We start from the raw sequence: 24,984 nt of genomic DNA, 5'->3' as shown, positions 1-24,984 counted from the left end.
ACCGAGTCAATCAATGAGCTACATCGCCAACTCGCCATCTCCTCATATTTTGGATATAGTATTTAAAATTAAGATGATATATAATATCAATGAAAACATTGTGCATGAAAAAATCTTTAAAATATGATCTCATACAGAATGTTAACATTAAAAAACACGATATGATCATGAACAACAATTGGAACAAAATGGATCCTATCCAAAATAAACAAAAACATTTAGATAAATTTGCAAAACAATAATTGAAGTTTGTAATAAATAAAAGTCTAATGGTTCAAACATTACCACAAAAATTAGATGAAGTTGATACCGTTAGAACACCAACACAATCCTACAAAAGCATAAAATGTTTACATCTCACAACACAAGAAAGGAGATGGTTTAGATGAGGTCCGCAACATTAGACGGCAGCTCCTCAATCACCACATTGTAGAACTTCTGGATATCAAAAAGCATCCTCTCGTCGTCACGGGATACAAAGTTTATAGCAACCCCCTTTCTCCCAAACCGCCCACTTCGTCCAATACGATGGAGATAGTTCTCCGGTTGCGTTGGTAGGTCATAGTTTATAACAAGCGAGACTTGCTGGACATCAATGCCGCGAGCCAGGAGGTCTGTCGTGATGAGCACGCGGGAGGATCCTGAACGAAACTCACGCATAATAATGTCCCTAGTGTTCTGGTCCATGTCTCCATGCGTGGCTGAGACAGTGTGGTCCCTGTTCCTCATCTTGTCAGTGAGCCAATCAACCTTGCGACGAGTATTCACGAAGATAACGCTTTGAGTGATGGCCAGTGTCTCGTAGAGGTCACAGAGTGTATCTAGCTTCCACTCTTCCTTCTCAACATTGACATAAAACTGCTTAATACCCTCCAAGGTAAGCTCATCTCGCTTAACAAGAATCCTAACTGGTTTGCTCATAAACTTCCTGGTGATCTCTAGGGCCTCGGGAGGCATTGTGGCAGAGAACACACCAACTTGAATTTTCGATGGGAGAAGCTGGAAGATATCATAGATCTGAAACAGAAAACAATTAGTCAATTGATTAGACGTTATGTTGCAAATATTATAGACGAGCAAGGCAAAAGTTTGAATAGATTCAGCAGAAACATGAGCATGCATATGACAAGATGGCAATATTAAGCATTCCAGGCAATATTGTTTTTCAGTGTAACCAAACATGGTATTAAAGTATCAATCAGAGAGTAAAAAGCTAAAACAAAATTCTTATAATTCAAAATTTTAGAAAGATGGAAAATCTGGTAAATAGATACAAGCAGGAGCACTTGATAATTGATATGGCATTGGATTCATAAGCAGTCAATGATAAGTCAACATCAACTGGTGTGTCAAGGTGTGACAGCTTAAAAAAAGAATCACAATTGCATGATTCCATTAAAGATGTAAATAATAAAACCAACATCTCCACAAACAATTCAGTTAATTAAATTTAATTAGACGCCAAGAATTTTTTATGATAATGTTTGTGGCAAGTTCTTCAACAATGAATGTAATCTATAAGAATAGAGGCAATCTATTTTTTATTTCGGTTACCACTAAAAAACGTTTAGGATACACATGCAGCTCAATCATACAACAGACTAATACAAAAGAGCATATTAAGAAAAATTTTCTCAGTAACCCTCATACTCAGTGATGCTCATAGACAATGGAGATCCAGGTGTAGCACGCAAAGCAAACAGTAGACAATGAAAATTATGAAAACAAGGGACCTAGTTCGGCACACAGGTACCTTTGTTAAAAGCAATGAGCAAATGAGAGATAATACTATTCACAGTGATATGCATAGACAATGGCAACCAAGGTGGACAATGAAGATTATGTCTACAAGGAACCTAGGAACTATTGAAGATAGTAATGAGCAAACTAAAGATAATATAGTCTGGGACAAATGTTTGATGTTACACAGGTTGGTTCCAAAAGCATTATGCTAACCTGGTCCTTGAATCCACGGGAAAGCATTTCGTCTGCCTCATCCAAGACAAACATTTTAATGTAGTCAGGGCGAAGGGATTGCCTTTTCAACATATCAAACACGCGACCTGGTGTACCCACCACAACATGCACCCCACTTGAGAGAATTCGCTGGTCCTCCCTTACACTAGTCCCACCAACACATGCATGAACTTTAACACCAAGATAATCACCAAGGGCTCGCATAACCTTCTCAATCTGCTGTGCCAATTCTCTGGTAGGGGCTAGTACCAAGGCCTGACACTGGACCAAACCATAATCGAGCTGTTGTAAAATTCCAGAACAGAAAGTTGCAGTTTTTCCGGTCCCTGACTGTGCTTGTTGAATGACATCAAGTCCTTTGCAGAAGGGGACTATTCCTCTTTGTTGGATAGCAGAGGGTTTCTCAAAACCTGTATATATATATTATTTTGTTCAGCTTCAAACCATTTATGTGCAAAGAAACAATTGATATGATGATAATTTACATAGAAAAAGTTGCATGTCGTCTCACCGTAAGCATAAATGCCCCTAAGAAGATTTTCCTGAAGTCCCATATCATCAAAACTTTCATGAACCTCATCGTACGAAGTGAAGAATTCTTGTCCATCAGCGTTTAGTCTGTAACAGAAAAAATTAACAAACATGACAACCTAATAAATATTAGTGAATAATTGGGAACAAAAATGCAATAGCTAAAGGATAGTTAAGATGACGCACAGCTCGTTCATTTTGGAATCATATTGCTTCCCATCAAATTGTGATCCTTCAGGTGCCAATCCAGCCATATCTGAGAACAAGCATACAATTGTAGGAAGTTGATGGGTTGAATAGCAAACATGCATTAGACATGTAGCAATCAGGCCAAGGAAATTAATGCTCAGACAATTAAAGAAGTAAAGATAATAGCCACAGTGTTCAAGTTCTGCAGAACCAATTAATACACAACAATCCATTTTTCCTAAGAAAATATCAAAATCAGAAAATTTGTTATCGTGTATAATCAGACTGCCTATATCAGCTTGAAACATAAAGTCTTAGGATCAATAGAGCACTACATGGAATTAGAGAAACATGGAGCATAGGAAACCATACAAAATCAAGCTACCAATCTGTCTACATATCTTTTAATTCAATGAGACATTCGTAACATCAACTAATTGAGATTTTGTTGGACGAATAAAGAAAAACTACTTATCACAGTGATTAACAGTTAACCAAAACGTCTAATGGCAACTTAAACGACATCAATCACAACATTATCATGAACGAAGTGCAACGAGCGAATTTTATTTTATATGAAATTTTATCCACCGGAAGCCAATAGAACTCTGTATAGGGCATCGGCACAGGCCCGATAACGACTTGTAGTTGTACCTACAACAGGAGAAGAGAAACCAGCTCTCGCATATCACATCAGCAAATCATGCAATCTACGGAAACACGAGGACAGCTCGATTTTTAGCCACCACAAATAAAAAAAATAAATTGGCAATTACACCATGGTCAAAAGGTAGTAGATGGGCACACGAGAATCGATATTTCCATAAAAGCAAAGTCTTTTTCACTAGTAGATCAAAAACATGCAAAGCGACGCGATATCTTTCAGAAGGACCAAAACTATGGGAAAAAAAAGGACGTGAACCAAAACATGCAAAGCGACGCGATACTCACCTGCCTGTCAGAGAGATCGCTGGAGCGTCGAGGAGATGGAGTGAAAGAGAGAGATTGGATTAGCAGATGAATCCGAGATGGAGCTCGGATTCAACAGCGGGGAAGGTCGATCTTCAAGCGATTAAGAGCCGTAGAAAAGGGAAGAGAGAGGCGACGGCGGTGGTTCTTATTTAGGGTTTCGTTGGGACCAAGTTAATTGGGCCGGAAGGCGTGCGAAAATTGAGCCCACGAAGCAATCAAGGTTGTGAGAGCCAGCGCTACTTCACATCCGCCAATCACGCTCCTCCTTGAAACTCTTCCTGAGATTTAGCTATTTTAATTGAGATAAAAGAATTATTTTTCGTTATATTCCTTTTTTATTTTAATTTTGTAAAAGTAAATCATGGATACTATATGTATATAAAAAAAAAAGGTGCCAATTTTTTTTGGCCTTTATCAAGTGAGATTGTATCAAAATTAAATTACTTTGGACTTTATCAAATTAAATTTGATTGAATTATGTAGCGGTTAATTAAATTATGATGGCGAATTCAATTGTCAAGTATACGTGTTTATATATATTTTTTTAAATAATAGTGTATTTAATGTGTAAGAAACAAACTACTTCTAAGCGTTAAAAAAATAATGACAGATAAAGATAAATTTCTTCTTACTTAATTATATTCGTCCTTTAAATTACTATACTCCTCTTTAATCCTCTATATTATATCTTCATATCCTCTTCAAAAATTCCTTTTTAGTGTCCCTTCTCTTTTATTATCTATCTTTGGTTTGATATTCACCCAAAAGAATATGGTAATTGTTTACTTGCATGTTGTGTGGTGAGCATGTAGATCCATCTAGTTATTCATATGGATCTATCTCCCTTCAAGTTTTTTAGTGCAAGAGAGGTGTATGGATATAGGTATGGATATGAGGGGTACAGAGAGATGTATGGATATGGGCATGGATATGAGGGGTACGTAGTAGTCACCCCTGCATATGAATTTCCTGACTCTATGTTTATCCGAGTCAACCCTAGGTGGTCAAGATGGGGCCGGCACACAAACCCCATCTTCAGCGGGGCCCACCTTTTTGTTTTAATTTTTTATATTTATTTTAAGCAAATGCTAATTGACAATTTTTGTGTCCATTGAAAAAATAGTTAAATAAAAAATCCGGGCTCGGTTTTTTTTTTAAAAAAAATTGTAAAAGAATTTGAATGAACATATGAATTTGACTATAATATGGGCTCGGTTATTTTGTTCATTAAAAAAAATAAATTAAAAAGAATTTGACTATAATCCTAAAATATTATAGATTTTTTTACACTGAAAAAACAAATACAAGCAGTGGAGTAGATCATTATTTCCTTCTTTCGTTTCCTATTTCTGTCTCCCTGAATTTTAAAATCTCTAATCTTCTCAAACTCCGTCTTCTCATCATGATCTAATGGTTAATATATAAAATAATGTCATCATAAAGTCTAGGGTTCAAATTTTGATATAGCCGAGATAAATATCTTCCTTATACGTCAGTCATTATTTCAAAAGTTAATAGCTACCCGTGATTTACCTTTTCCGTGTTGATCTGGAACGAATTGGTGGGAGCGCTAGGGACGAGCGTAGTTGTCTTTGCCACCATCTAATCTTTTGAAACCCCTCCCTGGGACTATAGTATCACGGTAGGATATCTAGGTTGACATCTAGATATCTGTGGTTCGATTCCAGCTATGACGTATTTATAGGAATTTTTCCTCCAAATAGGGTGTACAACTAAAAGATATTGGACTTTCGTCACATGCGCTTCTCGATTTACCATGATAGCCAGTGGAAAAATTTAGTAAGGTTGGACTGTCATTCCTAGGAATAGTCAATAAGACTAACTAGGTTATTTTTTTTTTCTAATATTCTGAAATCCGCTTTTGCTCACCCTCAAACTCATTGCCCATGCCGGCAACTACCATCGTCATCTCCCTAGTTCCCACATTGTGATTTTCAACACTATCATTATTGCATCATTGTGTCATCATCGTCGCCTATCGATACTATATAGTAGTATACACTTAGACTCTTCGAGACTTCCTTACTCGATCCCAATTGATTTAGCTTCCTTTAGGATTAAATAAAAAAATAATTTAGCTTACTCAATTAGTTTTCTTGATCCGTTTTATTGAATGGAGTTTGTTTTTTTCACCGGCCCCTGTAAAATTTAGGATCGACCCTTGTCCTTGTAGGACTACTAGCTCGTGAACAACTCGGTCACTGAGCTCACTCAATTAGGTCATTTTGATTGTTTTTATTTTGACCGTCTTAATAGATGTGCTTTGCTGGATTGATCATCTGAACTTCGCCGACTAGACTAGTCCATTAATAGTCTATATAAGCTAAACCAATTATACTCGACTTAATCAACCTGATCATCTTGCTTGACTAGATAGGTTCAATTAGTTTGATGAACTTGATTACTACCTCACTTGATCAGCTACATCGGCTATTTTGCCCAATAAACTTAATTGGACTAATCTTGTCCACTTGTACTTGATTATATTCCACTTTTAAGTTGCAACTCAACAAAAATAATGATCAAATTTAAGTCCTCCAAAAAATAAAATGCATGCTAGTCTAATATGGCCAACCTAGCGAGTGTATATGGGGTGTAGTAGTAGTAAATTGTGGCTCAAGCATTGGAAATGTACAAGCTACTCTACCTTCTTGTATAATAATAATGCCATTGATTTATTTTTAAAAATTCTTATCGGGTACTCTACCTTCCGTCAGCCCTGATATTCTTTAAGTACCTATGATTTACCTTTGTATTCATATTCAATTACTTTATTGGGTATTTGATCTACTATATACTCATATTAAATTTTACAATGGTTCTCACGGTCTGACACAGTAAATACTTGTATATAGTGTTAGTATAATAGATCATGAGATTAATTTTTAGCAGGTGTAAAATACATTATAGGTCACCTAAGTCCTAACTCCATGTAAAAAATCATTGTGTTGAACGAAACTCTTATGATTTACCTTTAAAGTTGGCTTTAAGCATGGATCATTATACCTATGGCCTCAATTTTATTGAAGCTCATTATTTTTAAGATATTAAACATATTTTTATATATATATATTTTAATATAATAGAAAAGGATAGGGGCCGTGTGATAATGGATTTGCATGATCTCGATAAAGCTTCAGATTTTTTAAAAATTTCATTATTATTTCAATAGATAGAGACATAGAGTCATACAGGATCTCTCTTTTTAACATTTTATTTATTTTTTAATTATATGTGTTATTTTATAAGATCTAATTTATTTTCCTTCAATACCTTTCAACCCTAATTTTCTCTCGTTACGTTTCTCCTTTGACACTTTCTTGTTAGGGTTACAAGGTTGTAAATATATTTCCACATTGAAAACATATAGAAAAGATCATGTCTTTATAAGATAAAGATATCTCCTGAAAATTCTAGTAGGTCGGTTGGATCGAGAGGAAAGAAGTCCTAGTAAGTCAGTTGGATCGTGGGGAAGGAAGTCCTAGTTGCGGCTAAGTAAGGAAATCTTAGTAGGTTGGTTGGACCAAGAGGCAGGAATACCTGGTGGGTCGAGAATCGGAGGGGGAGGGAGGGAAAGATCATTTCGTAAGGTTGCAAATATAATCTCACATTGAAAACATATGAGAAATATCATCTCTTTATAAGAGAAAGATATCTTCATTAGTATAAAGACTTTTGGGTAGAGCCCAAAAATAAAACTATAAGGGTTTATGCCCAAAGTAGACAATATCATATTATGCTAGAGATATCTTAATTCTTTTGGTTCTAACATTTCTTCTTTGATCGATAAGAACATGAATTAGAAATTTTTTATCCATACAATGTAAAATAAAAATACTGGTCTTTCTTAATTCTCCCTCTTCCCTTTTTCCATCTTCTCATCTATGTGTTTCTCTCACTTGTTGAGATTAGGGAAGAGAAATTGCACCTAATGTTGTCACATTGATCCGATTGGTATTATTATGCTCCTTGCTTGATTAAGTTCAAATGTCTCCTTTATGTGCTATTCACTATTCCAAAAACTAGTAGCCGTCCGTGATTTACCTCCTCCATGTTGGCCCTGGGACGAGTTGGCGGGGGCGCTAGAGGAGAGCGTATTCGCCTTTTGCCACCTTGATTAAGTTCAAATGCCGATGCATTCGTCCGTAGTGTGTTTGATCTAAATGGATAATTTTATTATTGTTTAGCAATAGCGAGTTAGATTCCTTTATCATTTCGCTTTTGACAGATATTAAGTTTAGCTTTTATTTAGATGTATTTACAATCATAAATTTTTTATTTTTTGTTTGTCTTCATTCTATCATTTACAACTATTCCGATTTAGGAGATGAAAATTAAATATTGTTTATTTTTCTTTTATTATGTGTCTAAAATAGTTCATTTAGTTCTTGATAAATGATAATTATTGATTTGATCCGATCCACATTTTTAAGGACAGTATTGAGTTTAGTCATTTTGTATATGTATTTTTTATTTATTTATTTGTTTTTTTTTTTTTTGCTTTTGTGGATGATGATAAGTTAAGGACGAGAGTACGATTCTTTCTATTATTATCATATTTCATTACTCTTATTTACGCAATTTTATTTATTTTTTAAAAGTTATTTCTCTTTATTTGAGTAATTAGATATATTTTTATCTTTTTTATTTTAAAATAATTTTGAATACACTTATTTACGATTAAGTGCATTAGACACTTATTATTTTCTTGAGGTGTATTTACTATTTAATTAAGAATTTGGATTTGTTAATAATCAACTCTCAATTGATTTAGTGAAATCCAAAATTAAGTTAAGTTAATGTCCTTTTAAAAAAAAATAATTTCAAGATTTATTAGTATTTTCAACTTATCATTCTTAAAGCACACACATAACCTAATTTTAAGGCTTCTTCTTACCACCTCAATTCTCATCAGTTCTTCATCGTTCTCTCCTCCCCTCTTCCTCTCTAATTTTTATTACGACTTTCTTCTTCTTATCATTTGTATATCACAACACATTAATCCATCTGTTTCGACTATTCTACATATTGATATAGTCGTATCAATCCATCCGTATCTTATCGATTTTCATTGAAAAATCACAACCACATCTATCCATCTTTATATCTCATTGATCATTTCATTAGTTCTTAGGATGATATAAAACATTCTTGATATATAACTTGAGGTATGATTAATAACCTAATTTCTATTTTATTTTCAGATTAATATTTTTATAGAATAAATCATACTAACATTGAATAATGTTGTTTAATTAGTTGACAGTAAATATTCATTTTATATAATTTACGCGTATTCATTAGTTTATACACACAATGTATGTGTGTGTGATGGCTAATATCAAATAAATAGTACACTGTTTAATGCCACAAAGCTGATACTTGTCTAAATTATGTAATCCAAATGCTTATAATTAGGGGTGTAATCAAACCGAGCTAAGTCGAATAGTAAAAAGCTCAAGCTCGAGCTCGGTTTGTTTTACCTATATATATATATATATATATATATATATATATATATATATATATATATATATATATTTTGGCGAGAAAGAAGAAAAAAAGACGCAAACAGTTTTTACGATATATATATGTATCGCCAAAACTGCTTGCACCGTGCTCACCATCCCTCCTTGCCCACCGACCGTCGGTGGCCTCCGGCCGCTTGGACCCACCCCAACTATAACCTGAGGGGAAGGTAAACCCTTGGGGGGGATTGCAACATGGATTCCGGTCGCGATCCGACTTGATCGCTGTTGGATTCTAGCAGCGATTCGACGTAATCATAATCGAAATTTGACCCGATCACGACCGAAATCCAATCGTTGCCAGACCTCGGCCGGTTCGTGACTGGATTGCAGCCAGAATCCAACCAAAATCCAATTGTCACGATCGCACCAGATTTTGGCTGGATTGTAGCCGGGTTCTGGATGCGATCCGGCTGGAATCCCAGCGAGGTAGGCATAGTGGGCGGGCGGTCAGTGGGTGGCCGACGGTGAGGCAAGAACGATTGGCACACGAGCGAGTGATTTTTGTTGGTGCAATATCCCTCAGGTCAAGGTTGACCTGGGTAACCAAGCTGAGTCTTGGTTTGGGTTTAGATGTTTGACAATAAGATATTGATTGAAGAAGAGTCAAGTAGGTCAAGGTTAACTGGATACTTGACTGGGAAGTCCTAACTGGGATGTTAGGCAAAATGAAAGACCTAGTGAGTGAAGCTAGGCAGTATGAAAGTCCTGGTGAGTGAAGCCAGGCAGAAGAAAAGTCCTGGTGAGTGAAGCCAGGCAGAAGGAAGTCCTAGTGAGTGAAGCTAGGCAGATGGAAATCCTGGTGAGTGAAGCCAGGTGAAAGTCCTAGTGAGTGAAGCTAGGCAGATGGAAATCCTGGTGAGTGAAGCCAGGTGAAAGTCCTAGTGAGTGAAGCTAGGCAGATGGAAAACCCTAGTGAGTGAAGCTAGGTGAAAGCCCTGGTGAGTGAAGCCAGGTAAGGGAAAATCCAGATGGATCAAGGATGATCGGACATCTGGTGCTGGGAAGTCCAAGTAGGTCAAAGGATTGACTGGATACTTGGCATGAAAGAAAAGTCCAAGTAGGTCAAAGGGATTGACCGGATACTTGGCACAGAGAAAAGTCCAAGTGGGTCAAAGGGATTGACCGGACACTTGATAAGGGAGTCCTAGCAGGTCAAGGGAGTGACTAGATGCTAGGCATAACATACCAACAGGTCAAGGTTGACCGGATGTTGGTTTGGGAGATTTGGGACTTGGTTTTGGACAAAATCAAGTTTTGGATCGATCGATGGATCGATCCACTGTCCATTGGAAAGGTCGGATCGATCCGTGGATCGATCAGAGGTCCCAATCGATCGATGGATCGATTGGGACGCTGCCGCGCGATAAGCGCCGGATCGATCCGTGGATTGATCCAGCGGGTTTCGATCAGGAGCTCGGATCGATCCGTGGATCGATCCAAAGCCTCCCCGATCGATTGGGAACATTCGAATCGATCGGGATCCGACCGTTGGCATCGTTTATAGCTGCAGGCGTTCGATGGCTGCGGCATCGCTTCTCCGATTCACTCCAGAGCTCTCGCCAACTCCTCCACAGCGCTCACAAAGCTCAGATCGCCAGTTCTTGAAGGATCTTGGAAGCTCTCCAAGTCAAGAGGCGGATCAAAGCCAAGAAGAGAAGCTAGGGTTAGGGTTTTGTACTCATTGTAAGCTTGTAAGCTTGTATTTCTTGTATCCTTTCCCTCTCTTCTTGTATTGAGTCTTGTAGGGCTTCTCCGCCCTTGGTAGTTACCATAAAGGAGAGTTTTATTTAGTGGAGGGTGTGTGTGTTGGTGTGGATCCTTGGATTAGTCACATCTTGTGAGGTGGATACCAAGTAAAACCAACCGTGTTAGCGTTGTGTGTTTGTTTCTGTATTTTCCGCTGCACATCTTTGAAGGAACAAGCAACGCCGAGCACCGAGCGAACGCGACGAGCTATTCACCCCCCTCTAGCTACTTTTGGTCCTAACAAGTGGTATCAGAGCAAGGCCGCTCTTCACCGGAATCATCGCCGGAAGGGTCAAGCATAACAAGAAAAGCTAGAGGGTGAAGAAGTTGGAGCAAATTCTTCAAGTTCAAGACTTTATCAAGCTCAACTTCAAGATGCAATTCCAAGATGGGCTTGGATTTGACACAAGGGTGGCTCCACCATACACTTCTACGAGTTTCGATTCTTGGAAATCAAGAATCGAAAATTTTCTTATGATGGAGATAGAGCAATGGTTTGCTCTCATGGAAGGTTTTGAAGCTCCCACAAATTCCAAGAGCAAAGTACTCAAAAGGAGCAAGTGGAGCAAAGACCAAATCCAAAGATGTGAGGCCAATGACAAAGTGACCAAGCTTTTGGTCAATTTATTGCCAAGCAACATCTTGGAACAAATTGGAGAGTTTGAAGATGCCAAGGAGCTTTGGAGCAAATTGGCAAGAATTCATGAGATCCCCTCCACTGTATCAAATCAAGGAGAATCCAAAGAGGGCGACTCATTGGATCAAGACCAAGAGGAGGACTCCGAGGTTGAGAGATGCTCAACTTCCGAAGAAGAGGAGATCCAAGAAGCTTCATCCTCAAGGGAATGCAACGAAGGGAACAAGGAGGGAGCATACTCCTTGTTTCATATTCAAAATGATGAAGCCTCCACCTCTAGGATTGAGGGGGAGCAATCCTTGGTGACGCCGGATCAAGAAGAAGGAGAAGCTTCTACATCCGGGTCAAGTGAAGAAGAAGAAGATGGTGCCACCTCTAAAATTCAAGAAATATCAAATGGAGGAGCAAGTGCCATCCCTATACAAGAAGGTAAAAATGTTTCAATTAAAAATAAAAATCATATAATATGTTTTGAGTGTAGGGAACATGGGCACTATAAGAGCAAGTGTCCCAACTTGGCCAAGAAGAAGGGCCAAGTGGCACAAAAGGGCAAGGAGAAGCCCAAGGAAACCACCCTCGGGACAAAGAAGAGCAAGGAGCACATTGTGTGCTTCTTGTGTCAACAAAAAGGGCATTACCGAAGTCAATGCCCCAAGGGGAAGAAGATGGTCAAGGCTCAAGGAGGCACTAGTCAAGGGGGAGCCTCCAAGGTAAAAAGGAAGGTAACTTTCATTGAGCCTATTCCCTTGCAAAATGGTAAAAAGCATGCTAGGTCAAATTTTTATCATTTTAATGCGATTTACCATAAGAATAGGAAGCATGAGGGCTTTAAGGAAAAGCATGTGGCCCTACATGCCAAAACTACTATCCCTAAGGCTAGGAATGTAGGTATAAACCTAGGCGATAACTCTAAGGATTTAAGATACAAGCCTAGAAACAAAAATGCTCATGGATCAAATACTAAGGACTTAGTGAGAGAAAATCAAGTCTTGAGGTCAAGACTTGATAAAATGGAGAAGACCCTAAAAATGATGGAAAATATCCTATTAGGGCAAAGTGAGCATAACTTAGGTTTAGGAAAATCAAAGCCATCCAATGGCCATCAAGGTTTGGGATACAAACCAAAAGCTAAGAAGGATGTGCCTAGTTATCATAGGGTTCCATATAGTTATGGAAGGAACCTTAAGTCTAGAGGTCAAGTCAAGGATACAAGGGAAGATATCCCTAGAAGTATCTTTGCAACCAAAGTGACTAAGACTTCTAAGAAGTCTAAGAAAGTCACGAACAAGGTTACAAGGGAGGCTATCCCTAGAATTGACCTAGAAAATGTGACCAAGGCTTCTAAGAAGCCCAACAAGGTCACTAGGAAGGTATCTAGGGAAGTTATCCCTAGTGAGTACCTAGAGCATCCAAGGAGCACCAATAGGTGTTGGGTTCCTAGGAGCATCTTCTCTACCCCATAGATGGGTTAGAGAGTGTCAACTCCGATTAGAAGGGTAGTTAACCCAACTTTGAGGAAATTGACACTCAAGGAGCATTTTCAAGGTTTTAGTTAACCTTTGAAAATGAAATGGAATTATTGATTACTCCTTGAAAGAGTAAAATGTGCCAAATGGTGAAAAATTATTTTTATCTTAAAATGGCACAAATTGGGAAAACCATAAGAACTATCAAGTTGGGATTTTGGTATGTTCTTAGGCAATTTAAGGCAATCTGGGCCTTAAATTTAAAAGTGCTACTCTTGAGGAAAAATGGAATATGCCAACATTTGAGGACATGTTTATTTTCAATTGGCATACATTAAATCAAGGAAATTAGAAATGCCAATTTAGGTTTTGGCATTCTCTTGTAGCACTTTAGGGCAATCTAGGTTTAAGGTGTAAGGTTAGCTAAGACTTTAAGGATACTTAGATAGTTAATCTAGGTATATTTTGTTTATGCTAAATCTTGTCATGATTGTTTGCCCATAATATGCCATGACATCATGTCTAGTTTTGCATTCATGTTTCATTATGAAAAATCCAAAAATACCATGTCATGACATTCATACATCATGTAGTAATAGGATATTTTCTTTTGAAAATTATTTTCTTTTGATGTATGCCATAACATAATCATGCATTAAGTTTAATTCCTTGTAATTAAGGACGAATGACATTTAACGACACTTATTGACAAGTGACATCCTAGGTGGATGTCTAACATTTCTAAAATGCCTAGATAAATATGCATGATCCCTAGATTAGAGCAAAAACCAAAATCTACATCTCACAGAGACTATAAGGTGACTTGTATGTGTTTTAGTGCATATTATATACAAGTGAGATGTTAGGATGATGAACAAAACTCAAGATGTTGATTTAGTGAATTCTTTTGAGTTTTAGGTTCATCAAAACACATAGTTATGTGTTTTTCCATCATTGGGAAAGCTAATGTACAAGTCATGTGTATTAAGCCCAAGGAATGTGATGAGATATTGGTTTTGAAAATGGTTTTAAAATGTTTTTGGAAAACCTTGGTGAAGGCTATCTTTTGATAGTAATCACCATTGAATAGTTAGACACAAACTTGAAGAAAAACACTAAAGTTTTTGCAAGTTTTCAAGTTTGTGTCAATCTTTGAAAATATGATGTATTTTCATAGAAAGCTATTTTTCCATGATTAAGTATGCCCTAAATAATGTCTACACGAAATTTCATAATTTTTGGATTTTTGTAGAATTTTCTAGGGGTTTCTGAAGTTGACTGAAATGGAATTTCAGCAACTATCAGAGCTCCGATCGATCCATGGATCGATTGGAGTTCCTGAATCGATCCATGGACCGATTCAAACGGCAATTCCCGCGAGCAGAAGCTCGCTGGATCGATCAGCCGATCGATCCAGGGAGTCTGAATCGATCAGTGGATCGATTCAGAAAGGTTCAATCGATTGGAACCCAACTCCAATCGATACAAGTTGCTGATTTTGGCTGGGAAGGCTTGATTTCAGCATCTTTGAACCTCTTTGAGTCTAGGTAACCATTCCAAACCCCTTAAATACATTTGTATACATACAAAGGGTGTTTTCATGTTGAAAACAAGGATGGATTGGTTAACGAAGACTAAGTAGAAGTTTAGGTTGAGGTTGTTTCAAATTTTGAATATTTGAACCTCAAAACTTCTAAATTTGGGTCTCCTAATGTGTTAGGGATTCCAAGTCATTGTTGGTGCAATGACAGAAGTTACCACCATGTCTTTAGGGGGAGGGACTCTTTAAAGACATGAAAATTATTTTTCATGAACCTTGGAAGGTGGTTAACCTTCTGTTGTGAACTTGCTCAAGGTTGAGCATTTAAACTTGAAAAGGGGAGAAATGGGGAGTGGATATCCTCATTATTTCAAGTAGACACTCAAGTGGTAGATAATGCTCAAGGTTGGGTAGTTGTCTACATTGAGGGAGAAGTTAAGGATAAATGAAGGGTATGAGACCTTCATTATCGTGTTGATCACAACGAGTGATGTTGTGAACAACGATGAGCAACTCTTCCGGGGGAGAGTCTTCAACAAATGGATTTGTTGAAGTGTGCCCAGAATTGGAGCATAGGTTGATGTGTGTCCAACGATGGGTTGATGTGTGCCAATAGGGGGAGAATGTATGGTTAAGTTTAGGCTTTCATTACCTATGGGAAGGTCATAGGGGGAGAATGAAAGGACTCATGAAAGGGAGTAAGTTAGGCTTTCATTACCTAGAGGGAGTTTGCCCTCTTAGGGGGAGAATGAAGAGCTTAATTTATGCTTTCATTACCTAGTGGCATGAAGAAGGAGGCTATGGGATTAGCCTAACTTACATATGGGATCGTGAGTGTTATTGTGGTATTGTCAAACATCAAAAAGGGGGAGATTGTTGGTGCAATATCCCTCAGGTCAAGGTTGACCTGGGTAACCAAGCTGAGTCTTGGTTTGGGTTTAGATGTTTGACAATAAGATATTGATTGAAGAAGAGTCAAGTAGGTCAAGGTTGACTGGATACTTGACTGGGAAGTCCTAACTGGGATGTTAGGCAAAATGAAAGACCTAGTGAGTGAAGATAGGCAGTATGAAAGTCCTGGTGAGTGAAGCCAGGCAGAAGAAAAGTCCTGGTGAGTGAAGCCAGGTGAAAGTCCTAGTGAGTGAAGCTAGGCAGATGGAAATCCTGGTGAGTGAAGCCAGGTGAAAGTCCTAGTGAGTGAAGCTAGGCAGATGGAAATCCTGGTGAGTGAAGCCAGGTGAAAGTCCTAGTGAGTGAAGCTAGGCAGATGGAAATCCTGGTGAGTGAAGCCAGGTGAAAGTCCTAGTGAGTGAAGCTAGGCAGATGGAAATCCTGGTGAGTGAAGCCAGGTGAAAGTCCTAGTGAGTGAAGCTAGGCAGATGGAAAACCCTAGTGAGTGAAGCTAGGTGAAAGTCCTGGTGAGTGAAGCCAGGCAAGGGAAAATCCAGATGGATCAAGGATGATCGGACATCTGGTGTTGGGAAGTCCAAGTAGGTCAAAGGATTGACTGGATACTTGGCATGAAAGAAAAGTCCAAGTAGGTCAAAGGGATTGACTGGATACTTGGCACAGAGAAAAGTCCAAGTGGGTCAAAGGGATTGACCGGACACTTGGTAAGGGAGTCCTAGCAGGTCGAGGGTGACTAGATGCTAGGCATGATATACCAACAGTCGAGGTTGACCGGATGTTGGTTTGGGAGGTTTGGGACTTGGTTTTGGACAAAATCAAGTCTTTGGATCGATCGATGGATCGATCCAGCGCTGGATCGATCGCTGGATCGATCCGACAGCCCCCAATCAGAGCCTCGGATCGATCCGTGGATCGATCCGAGGTCCCAATCGATCGCTGGATCGATTGGGACGCCAGCGCGATAAGCGCCGGATCGATCCGTGGATCGATCCGCACGATCGCGATAAGCGCCGGATCGATCCGTGGATCGATCCAAAGCCTCCCGATCGATGGGAACATTCGAATCGATCGGGATCCGACCGTTGGCATCGTTTATAGCTGCAGGCGTTCGATGGCTGCGCATCGCTTCTCCGATTCACTCCAGCCTCGCCAACTCCTCCACAAAGCTCAGATCGCCAGTTCTTGAAGGATCTTGGAAGCTCTCCAAGTCAAGAGGCGGATCAAAGCCAAGAAGAGAAGCTAGGGTTAGGGTTTTGTACTCATTGTAAGCTTGTAAGCTTGTATTTCTTGTATCCTTTCCCTCTCTTCTTGTATTGAGTCTTGTAGGGCTTCTCCGCCCTTGGTAGTTACCATAAAAGAGAGTTTTATTTAGTGGAGGGTGTGTGTGTTGGTGTGGATCCTTGGATTAGTCACCTCTTGTGAGGTGGATACCAAGTAAAACCAACCGTGTTAGCGTTGTATGTTTGTTTCTGTATTTTCCGCTGCACATCTTTGAAGGAACAAGCAACGCCGAGCACCGAGCGAACGCGACGAGCTATTCACCCCCCTCTAGCTACTTTTGGTCCTAACAATTTTGACGAGGAGAGGAGAACAAGGGAAAATAAAACGGAGCTGAGAAAAAAAATTATATTTAATTTTTTTTTAAAAATGACATGATAGGTACACGAAGGCAATCCGCAAGAAATGGTCTAACATTAACTTTTCTCTCTTTTCTTTATAATTCTCTCCTTTGATTGCAATGGTGCGAGCGCTAGGACAATTATAAATGTTCCTTTTTATTATTATTTTTAGTTGATAGTAAATATCTAATTCTTTGATTCAACTAATTTTAAATGACTATTTCTATCTAATGAAGATTTCTCAACAATTAGGTAATAGTATCGAAACGAGATGGTTAAGAAAATATTTTTAAAAATAAAAGCAAAATTATGTCGTGTAAAATAAATCCTTATAACAATTGCACCTATAAATGAGCTTTGCGTGCTATAAAACTCTCCCAAATGGACCACTACCGGAGTGCCCTAACTGAAATTTTCGTCAACCTCTGTGATAATCCCTTCTCTTCCTCTTCTCCTGATCTTGATTGATTGATTGCGAGTCGTCCGATGTGGAAGGGGCGAGAGGAAAAGGAGACGGCGATGCGGCGACACCGCTGGCTCCGCCAGATCGGCATTCTGCTCCGCTGCTTCGAGGCTGCCTCTGCCGTCCTCCTCCTCTCCTGGTCCTCCGACCGCGCTCCTGCTGCAGCTCGCCTCACCGCCGACTTTTTCCGCCGCCTCGCCGCCATCCTCCTCAGTCCCCGATTCGTCTTCCTCATCGGCAACGCCATCGTTCTCCTCCTCTTTTCCAAATCCCACCAACGGTACTCTTCGCACTCCCTCTCCGCTTCCGCCGCCGATATCTACCAAGAGTTCCTCGAGAGCCGCGGTAGCGGCGGCCACCTACCCTGCTCCCAGGCGCCGTCGTCGTCGCCGCATGAAGAAGCGATCTACGATGACAAGGAGGTTTGCATCGAGACGCCGGCGTACCAAAGGAGCCGGTCTGAGAGAACGAGGCGGCGACGGGGCGCGCGGCCTGGGCTCCGGCGGGCTGCGACGGATTTAGGATTGGCGAAGGGGACGAAGTTAGTCCAGGATCACGAAGACGAGAAGGCGGCGGAGGCATCAGACGCGGAGGAGTTCCGGCGAGTTGTCGAGGCGTTCATCGCGAAGCAAACTAGGTTTCTCCGCGAGGAGGAATGCAGCGCTGCTGTCTCGCTCTCGCCCACGCCCACCTTATCGGAACACCACAAGGCAGTCTCGCTGTTCAATAACTAGAATTAGAAATGGAGAACAGAATTTCCCATCGCAGTGTTGAAATGCATTCACAAGATACCATAAGTTATAATTTCCTGTCCTCCATTTCAAAATAAATGCTCAAAAAAGTTCACATTTCTCGGGACTAATTTGCTCAAAAAAACAAAGGAAAAAAAATCACAATGGGCTGAGTAATTTTTAAAAACACATCTATCTTTTAGATGGGTTAAAAATATATATATTTATTTATTTATTTTATTTCTTCCCTCAATTATTATGATGTTGTATTAATTGTAATATAAAAAAAATGATTATATTCATGATTCTCACATTCCGTTCTCAGGTATTTCTAATCCATTAGGAATTGATCTCTATTTTATTATGACAACGAGAGGGGTAAAATAGAAAATAACAATGCATTTTGAGAAATCTGAAAATTCATCTTTTGAAAATTTTACAATTTTAAATGCCTTCTCGGTCAATTATTGAATATTTGCATTTATTCTAAGATTACAAGTGCAGTGTGACTCATGATTCCTGGAACTTTTATGTGATTAAGAATAAATAGTGGATGTTGTTAAAGGAAGAGAAAGGAATCGATTCCAAGTTCTCAGAGTCTTCGGTTCTGAGACATTCTTTGATAACGCAACATCTCAAGCGCACCAGCCAGCTTTGTTACTGACGCGTCACTACACCAATCACTACTCACTCCTCGCAAAGCAATTTCACATGCTCATGTCTCTTTTGCAGAAAGATGAAGCATTTCATAAAACGAGGGATTAAATAAGTCTTTCCGTAAAAGTTAGTTAACTTGATTTTGCTTCGTTATGTGACAAAAATGAGACATTGCATGTTTAACGGGATTTTGCTTTGGCTTGTATATCTTCAGCATAGGCAAAGAGATCCAAACACTAGGCATCAAGTAAAACCTTACATTACCAAGTGGGCATAAGTAATCATAACTCAATTATTCAATAAGTAATCAATACATTTCTTGATGCTTCCGTTAACTTCTCTATGGCCCCATTTTAGTCATCCCAAACTCTTGGATCTCTCAGTGTATTTTAGATGGAAATCGCCTTGATCAGTGATACGACGGATGATGAGGAACCCCAGGTGGAGTCTAAAAATCAACAGAACGATGTAGGTGACAATCAGTCCAAAGTTGATTAAACCCGAGTAACCTGCCCAATGAAATCTCACCATGTCGATCGGCCGAGGCCGATCAAACATCTCAAGGATCCAGCTCCTTACTCAGATGCTTACGAGACTTTGTTCCCCAACACTCACCGATTGAATACCGTTGATCGGCATCTTAGGGGCTCAACTCCTCGTTCAGCTACTTACAAGGCTCTTATCTCCGATTGGACGTGTCAAGGGGTTCAGCATGCCGCTCAGCTACTAATAGAGCTTTGCTCCCCATCACTCACCCATCGGATACCTCCGATCGAATGTCTCAGGAGCCCAATTCTCCAATCAGATGCTTTCAGGGCTTTGCTCCTCATCACATGCTGATCGGATATCTCTGATTGAACGCCATAGGACCCAACTCTCCACTAGGTTGCTATCATGGTCCAATCACCCCTCATGAGAGACTGGACTCTCTGTTTTTAACCCATCCTCTTGTAGATTAGTCAAATCACTAGCAGCCCAATAGGCCTTTCAGCCCATAACATCATTTCACCATTAATACGACAGATGAGTTTGTAAGAGAGAGGGACCGTATCTTTGCATATATATGAAATACTATGTTGGTGCGGGAAGCATCCAACGATCGAACTCGTGTTTTGATAATGACAAAGGATTCAAAGTTAAGGTGTTTTGTAATTTAACATGTCTGCTTGAGTATTTCAGGAAAGTCCTAACTGCGGTTAAACAAAGGGAAAACCCTAGGGGGTGGTAACCCTAAGTCATAGGGGGTGGTAACCTTATGCGGAAAGTCTTGGCAGGTCGATGACTTCAGACAAAAGTCCTAGGGGGTGGTAACCCTAGGTGGAAAGTCCTGGTGTCGCGAACCAGATGAAAGACTGGACTAGCCGGGAAGCGGATATCCAGCAGAAAGTCCGGAAGCGTCGAGTGCTGAGCAAAAGTCTAGTCGATCTGGAGGATCGCACTGGCAACAGGTAAATCTCCTGAGTGGAGTAGGTGAGGGCGCGTTCCCCGTAGAGGAAACAATAGGCGTCGGGTCGACCTAGAGTTTCTGGTCGGAAATCCGAAGTTAGACCCGGACAGTCCGGAGACTGTCACAATATTCTTTATCATATTTATACTGTCATTTTATGCTAACTTTGTGCTGTAGGGTGTTTTTGGTGATTAACATATCTTGCAGGGACCAAAGTGCACAATTACCCTCGGATGAACAGTGTCCGAGGCGCCTCCATGGAGTTTGGAGGCGCCTTGGGTGCAAAACCTGATCTGGCTACGAAACCAGCTTAGAGGCGCCTTGGGTGCAAAACCTGATCTGGCTACGAAACCAGCTTAGAGGCGCCTTGGAGGAAGCCAAGGCACCTTGGACAGAAGCTTGAAGGCGTCTTCAGGTCCCAGCAGTCAAAGGCTTATCGTAGCGAACTGATCGGGATAGAACTCAACTTCAAGGCGCCTTGGAGCTTGTTTAAGGCGCCTTGAACACTGTTTAAAAACAGGGTTCGAGTAGCACTTCAGAACAACAGTTTACAACGAAAGAAAAAGCTTCCTCGTGCTGTGTTCTGCTCAAGTATTACTTCCGAAGTGCTACGACAACCACCCGACGACCCGGAGCTCCGAATCTTCATTTCTTAATTGTCGTCGGTATAATTAATTCTTGTCAATTATTGTACTTCAGTTTGTAATTATTCCGAACTTATAGTTGTTGCCCATTGAAAGTGATCAAGGATCGCGGGCCTTCGAGTAGGAGTCGCCTTAGGCTCCGAACGAAGTAAATCCTTCGTGTCTGTGTTTTCTCTATTTCATTTCCGCTGCTTTAATCTCAACGAACGTTTTACGATTCCAATAATCGAACGAAATAGTCGCGAACGCTATTCAACCCCCCTGTAGCGCATCTCGATCCAACATACTCCTCCCATACTTATGATGAAACTGTTGGATACAGTGAAAACATGACGATTAGGCAGACTATCTAGTAGTGATGTGATGTTGCATAAAATGCATAGATAACAAAGACATTATGAAAAGGTCTCTATCCGTTGACACAGATACGTGAGTCTACAAACTTACTTCTCCTTCCACTATTCTTCTTCCTCCCCAGATATTGACTTAATTGTCGGAGTAGCAGCACCAGGGGCCCCCTGTTCTATTTACTGACGATCTTCTTCCTCCTTTTCCTTCCATTATTGTTTGTAGGCATTTCTAGTTTGAAGCTTTCTTCCAATCAACCGCCAAGCTAGCTAGCTGATAGTCCACCTTTCGTCGCTTCCAGACGGGATCAAATTTAACATCGCTTGTGGGAAAATCTTCACCTGATTTGGAATGTGAAGATGGACGATGGCAGAAATTTTATGACCATCACCTTGTCATAAGAAGACTTAGATTTACTGATAATGACCAAAGCACAAGCGTTGATACAAAAACAACAAGTAGCGGAGCCGACCTCTCAAAAGAGCCTATAGCATAGTCTGACAGACCATAGACCACTAATAGAAGATCCAAGCAAAGACAGCAGATTGAGTTCCCCAAAGCCTCGCATAGAATGCTTGTAGAAGATTCCTTTAAAGCTGAGCGGTCTCAAGCATCCTCTGTTGGAGATTCGCCTCCCTGTGATCTTAAGCGAGGAAAGGCCACTACTGACAGTGATTCACCCGAACGGTCGAGCATGCCCTTCTCCTAGGAGATCCTCGAAGATAAGCTACCCAAGCATTTTTTATCCTTGTCAGTCGAAGAATATGGAGGCTCCACCAATTCCAAAGACCATCTCCACTGATTCAAAAACTTCATTCTACTGCACTAGTACACGGATGATGGGAAATACCAAACATTGTTAACAACTCTATCAGGCTCGGCACAGTGGTGGTTCGATCAGCTCTCTGCTAGTTCGATCAAGTTTCAAAGATTTCAAAAGAATTTTCCTACACTATTTTGTCAATAGCCGAAGGTACGACAAGACCAACTTGAGCATCTTTGCCCTAAAGCAGGGAGCCAAGAAATCCTTAAGGCTTACATAAGAAGGTTCAATCAAATAACTATGGATGCTCCTTCTATCACTTCTAAAATATTAGTGAGTGTCTTTTCACAATGACTCGTTGATGGAGACTTTTTTTGCTCTTTGATAAGAAAACCCCCCGAGGACTTTGACAATCTGTTAGGGTGAATGTTAAATACATCAACATTGAAGACGCTTAAGCCGTTCGAACAACCTAGATCTTAATGTGAACGGCTTAAGCGCCTCGGATTGATTTTAATGTGAACAACCTAGTTAAGTTAGGTTCTGTGTCTTTTGTTGCTTTGTGTCTAAGTGTGCGGAAACTTAAGAACATAAGAACATAAGAAGTCGAACGGAAGATGCGGCGAGCGAGAAGGATGACACAGGAAACGAGTCAAAGGGCTCGGAGTATCCGTGAGAAAAAAAACTGCTGAAGAGTATATCAGTTGACAAGAAGGATGCGCGTGGAACTTTCGAGGGATGAGAAGCCGAGAGGAAGCCTGCTCGACAAGAAGATCAGAGTTAGATTCAGGTGAGGTCAACTCCGGACGGATGACCGAAGTATCACCCACGGAAAGGAAGCCAACTCTAGAGTTGACCAAGACTAGGCACGAAGGGGCCTCAAACACTAGGCATGAAGGTGATTTAAGACCATGAGCGAAGGCACGTCGAGCAAGCACGAAGGCACCTCAAGCATAGGCGTGAAGGCAGCTCCAATCACATTGAAGGCGCCTTCAACCGGTTAGAGTCGTTGGCTTAACCATTGGAATGTGAATAAAGCTTTATCCGCCTAAAGGCACCCTGGATAGCTTGCAAAGCACCTCCAAACAGCAGTAACTTATCCTAGGAGACTATAAAAAGCCCCATGAAGCTAAGAATAGGATATCAATCACTGTATTTATCTTCCTAGCTATTTCTAAGCTTTCAAAGGTTGTAAGAAGCTACTCCACCTTCACAAAGGATACTTCTGGTGGAACTTTTTCATTATTTTGAGTTAACAACCATCCCGATTGTAACCAAGTAAAATTCTTTTATCCTCTTACTTTATTGCTTTTATTTTATGTTAATTGATTTTGTTACTTAATTGTGCATCCTTGCTAAAGTAAAAATAAGCGAAATTTGCATAACTTTTACTTCAGGGCTATTCACTCCTCCCCTCTAACAAACCTAATTGGACCTGCACTTCCAAGCCGAGCGCAAGGCCCTCCACCTTCCATACAACACAAAGAGCATCCACCGAGTCCTCTCCCCTCGGCTTGGAAAGGGATGATAGTACAACATGTGGAAGTGGCATAAACCTTGTTTACCGAGCCTCGCCACTGGATACCCATTTTCTGTACCTACCATAGGACCAAAACTCACAATACTTAAGATTGTTATAAGTATGCTCAGGATAATCGCCAAGTGGTTGACCAAGGTCAACCACCTCCCCAAATTTCTCTATAGTTGATCGAACTTTCAACGTCGAGCCCTAATACAACCAGTTGACCAACCAATACACGATAGTTACAGGGTAACCAAGCCTCCCCTAATGATGGCGCGAAGCCCACTTAAATCAGGCAGGAAGAAAATCAAAGTAATGTTGCTATAAGGAGGGGTTGGTATGATTTCTGGGGGCCCCTCTGATAGAGATTCCAACCGAGCACGAAAAAATCATGGTCACCGACTCGAGAACAATCTGGTCGACTCTAGCTGGGAGCAAGCAACAGACCCCTAGATCAGCTTTGGGCCCTAAGTATGACCTGAAGGGATAGAACTCCCCCATGATGATGCCTTGATCATCAAAACTACCATTGCCAACTACGGGGTGGCCAGAGTTTCTGTGGATACATGAAGCTCTGTTAATGTCCTTTTTAAGACAACCTTTGATAAGATGTAAATTGACCAAGGTGAGCTCCAGTCTTTGACCACCACCTTATAAAGATTCACAGGAAATGAAGTATAGCTACTCGGCCAAGTTCGATTGTGCATTTCGTTGGTAGCCAAGCCCCTGATGAGGACTCAGAGAAGTACTTTCATAGTGGTAGATGTCTCGTTTGCTTACAATGTTATTTTGGGAAGATCTACCCTATATGAATTCTGAGCGACAGTCTCCAGCTTCTACCAAAAGGTAAAATTTTCTGTGGAAGATCAAGTGAGCAAGGTGAATGGAGATCAACTAATGACACGAAAGTGTTATGTGGATATGGTCAAGACGAAGGTGCGAAAAGACCAAATGACCCAGGCAGCATACGTGCACGCCATACAAGAGAAGTACATATCCTAGCAGACTGAGGAGTGAGGAGGTACAAATCCACCTACATCGGCCAGAAGGAGTCACTCGGATTACAGCTAATCTTCCTTTGGAAATGAAAGAGAGTCTGGTGGCGTGCTTATCCCATAACAAGGATGCCTTTGCTTGGTCACTGCAGGAAATCATAGGCATCGCTCTAGTTGTGATGGAGCATAAACTCCACATCCCTCCCGATGCTTGACCAGTTAAGCAGAAGAAAAGGGACTTGGGGTGAATCAAAACAAGATCATCTGAATGGAAGT

General features: G+C 40.3%; 2 protein-coding genes across 2 annotated transcripts; one reads left to right on the top strand and one right to left on the bottom strand.

Moving 5' to 3' along the window:
* Positions 1-227: 227 nt before the first annotated feature.
* Positions 228-3,805, bottom strand: LOC122008619 (eukaryotic initiation factor 4A-1). Its single transcript, XM_042564414.1, has 5 exons — positions 3,649-3,805; positions 2,695-2,764; positions 2,489-2,595; positions 1,957-2,387; positions 228-1,017 (listed from the first exon to the last, which is right to left on the bottom strand). Exons 2-5 carry the CDS (start codon positions 2,760-2,762, stop codon positions 382-384), a joined length of 1,242 nt encoding a protein of 413 aa, XP_042420348.1. The 5' UTR covers positions 2,763-2,764; positions 3,649-3,805; the 3' UTR covers positions 228-381.
* A 13,679-nt stretch (positions 3,806-17,484) lies between these two features.
* On the top strand, positions 17,485-18,496 carry LOC122011589. The gene has a single exon (XM_042567970.1). It carries the CDS (start codon positions 17,625-17,627, stop codon positions 18,333-18,335), a length of 711 nt encoding a protein of 236 aa, XP_042423904.1. The 5' UTR covers positions 17,485-17,624; the 3' UTR covers positions 18,336-18,496.
* Positions 18,497-24,984: the final 6,488 nt, after the last annotated feature.

Source organism: Zingiber officinale, chromosome 8A (genome assembly GCF_018446385.1).
Source record: "Zingiber officinale cultivar Zhangliang chromosome 8A, Zo_v1.1, whole genome shotgun sequence".
NCBI lineage: Eukaryota > Viridiplantae > Streptophyta > Magnoliopsida > Zingiberales > Zingiberaceae > Zingiber > Zingiber officinale.
This window is presented reverse-complemented; position numbering and strand designations above follow the sequence as displayed.

Bases quoted from the DNA above. Each gene is read 5' to 3' on its own strand.
- LOC122011589 (XM_042567970.1), top strand. From the start codon at position 17,625: ATGTGGAAGGGGCGAGAGGAAAAGGAGACGGCGATGCGGCGACACCGC.
- LOC122008619 (XM_042564414.1), bottom strand. From the start codon at position 2,762: ATGGCTGGATTGGCACCTGAAGGATCACAATTTGATGGGAAGCAATAT. The intron at 2,388-2,488 runs GTGAGACGACAT...ATATATATACAG, and splicing joins TAGGGGCATTTATGCTTACG to GTTTTGAGAAACCCTCTGCT. The intron at 1,018-1,956 runs GTTAGCATAATG...TTTCTGTTTCAG, and splicing joins CCCGTGGATTCAAGGACCAG to ATCTATGATATCTTCCAGCT.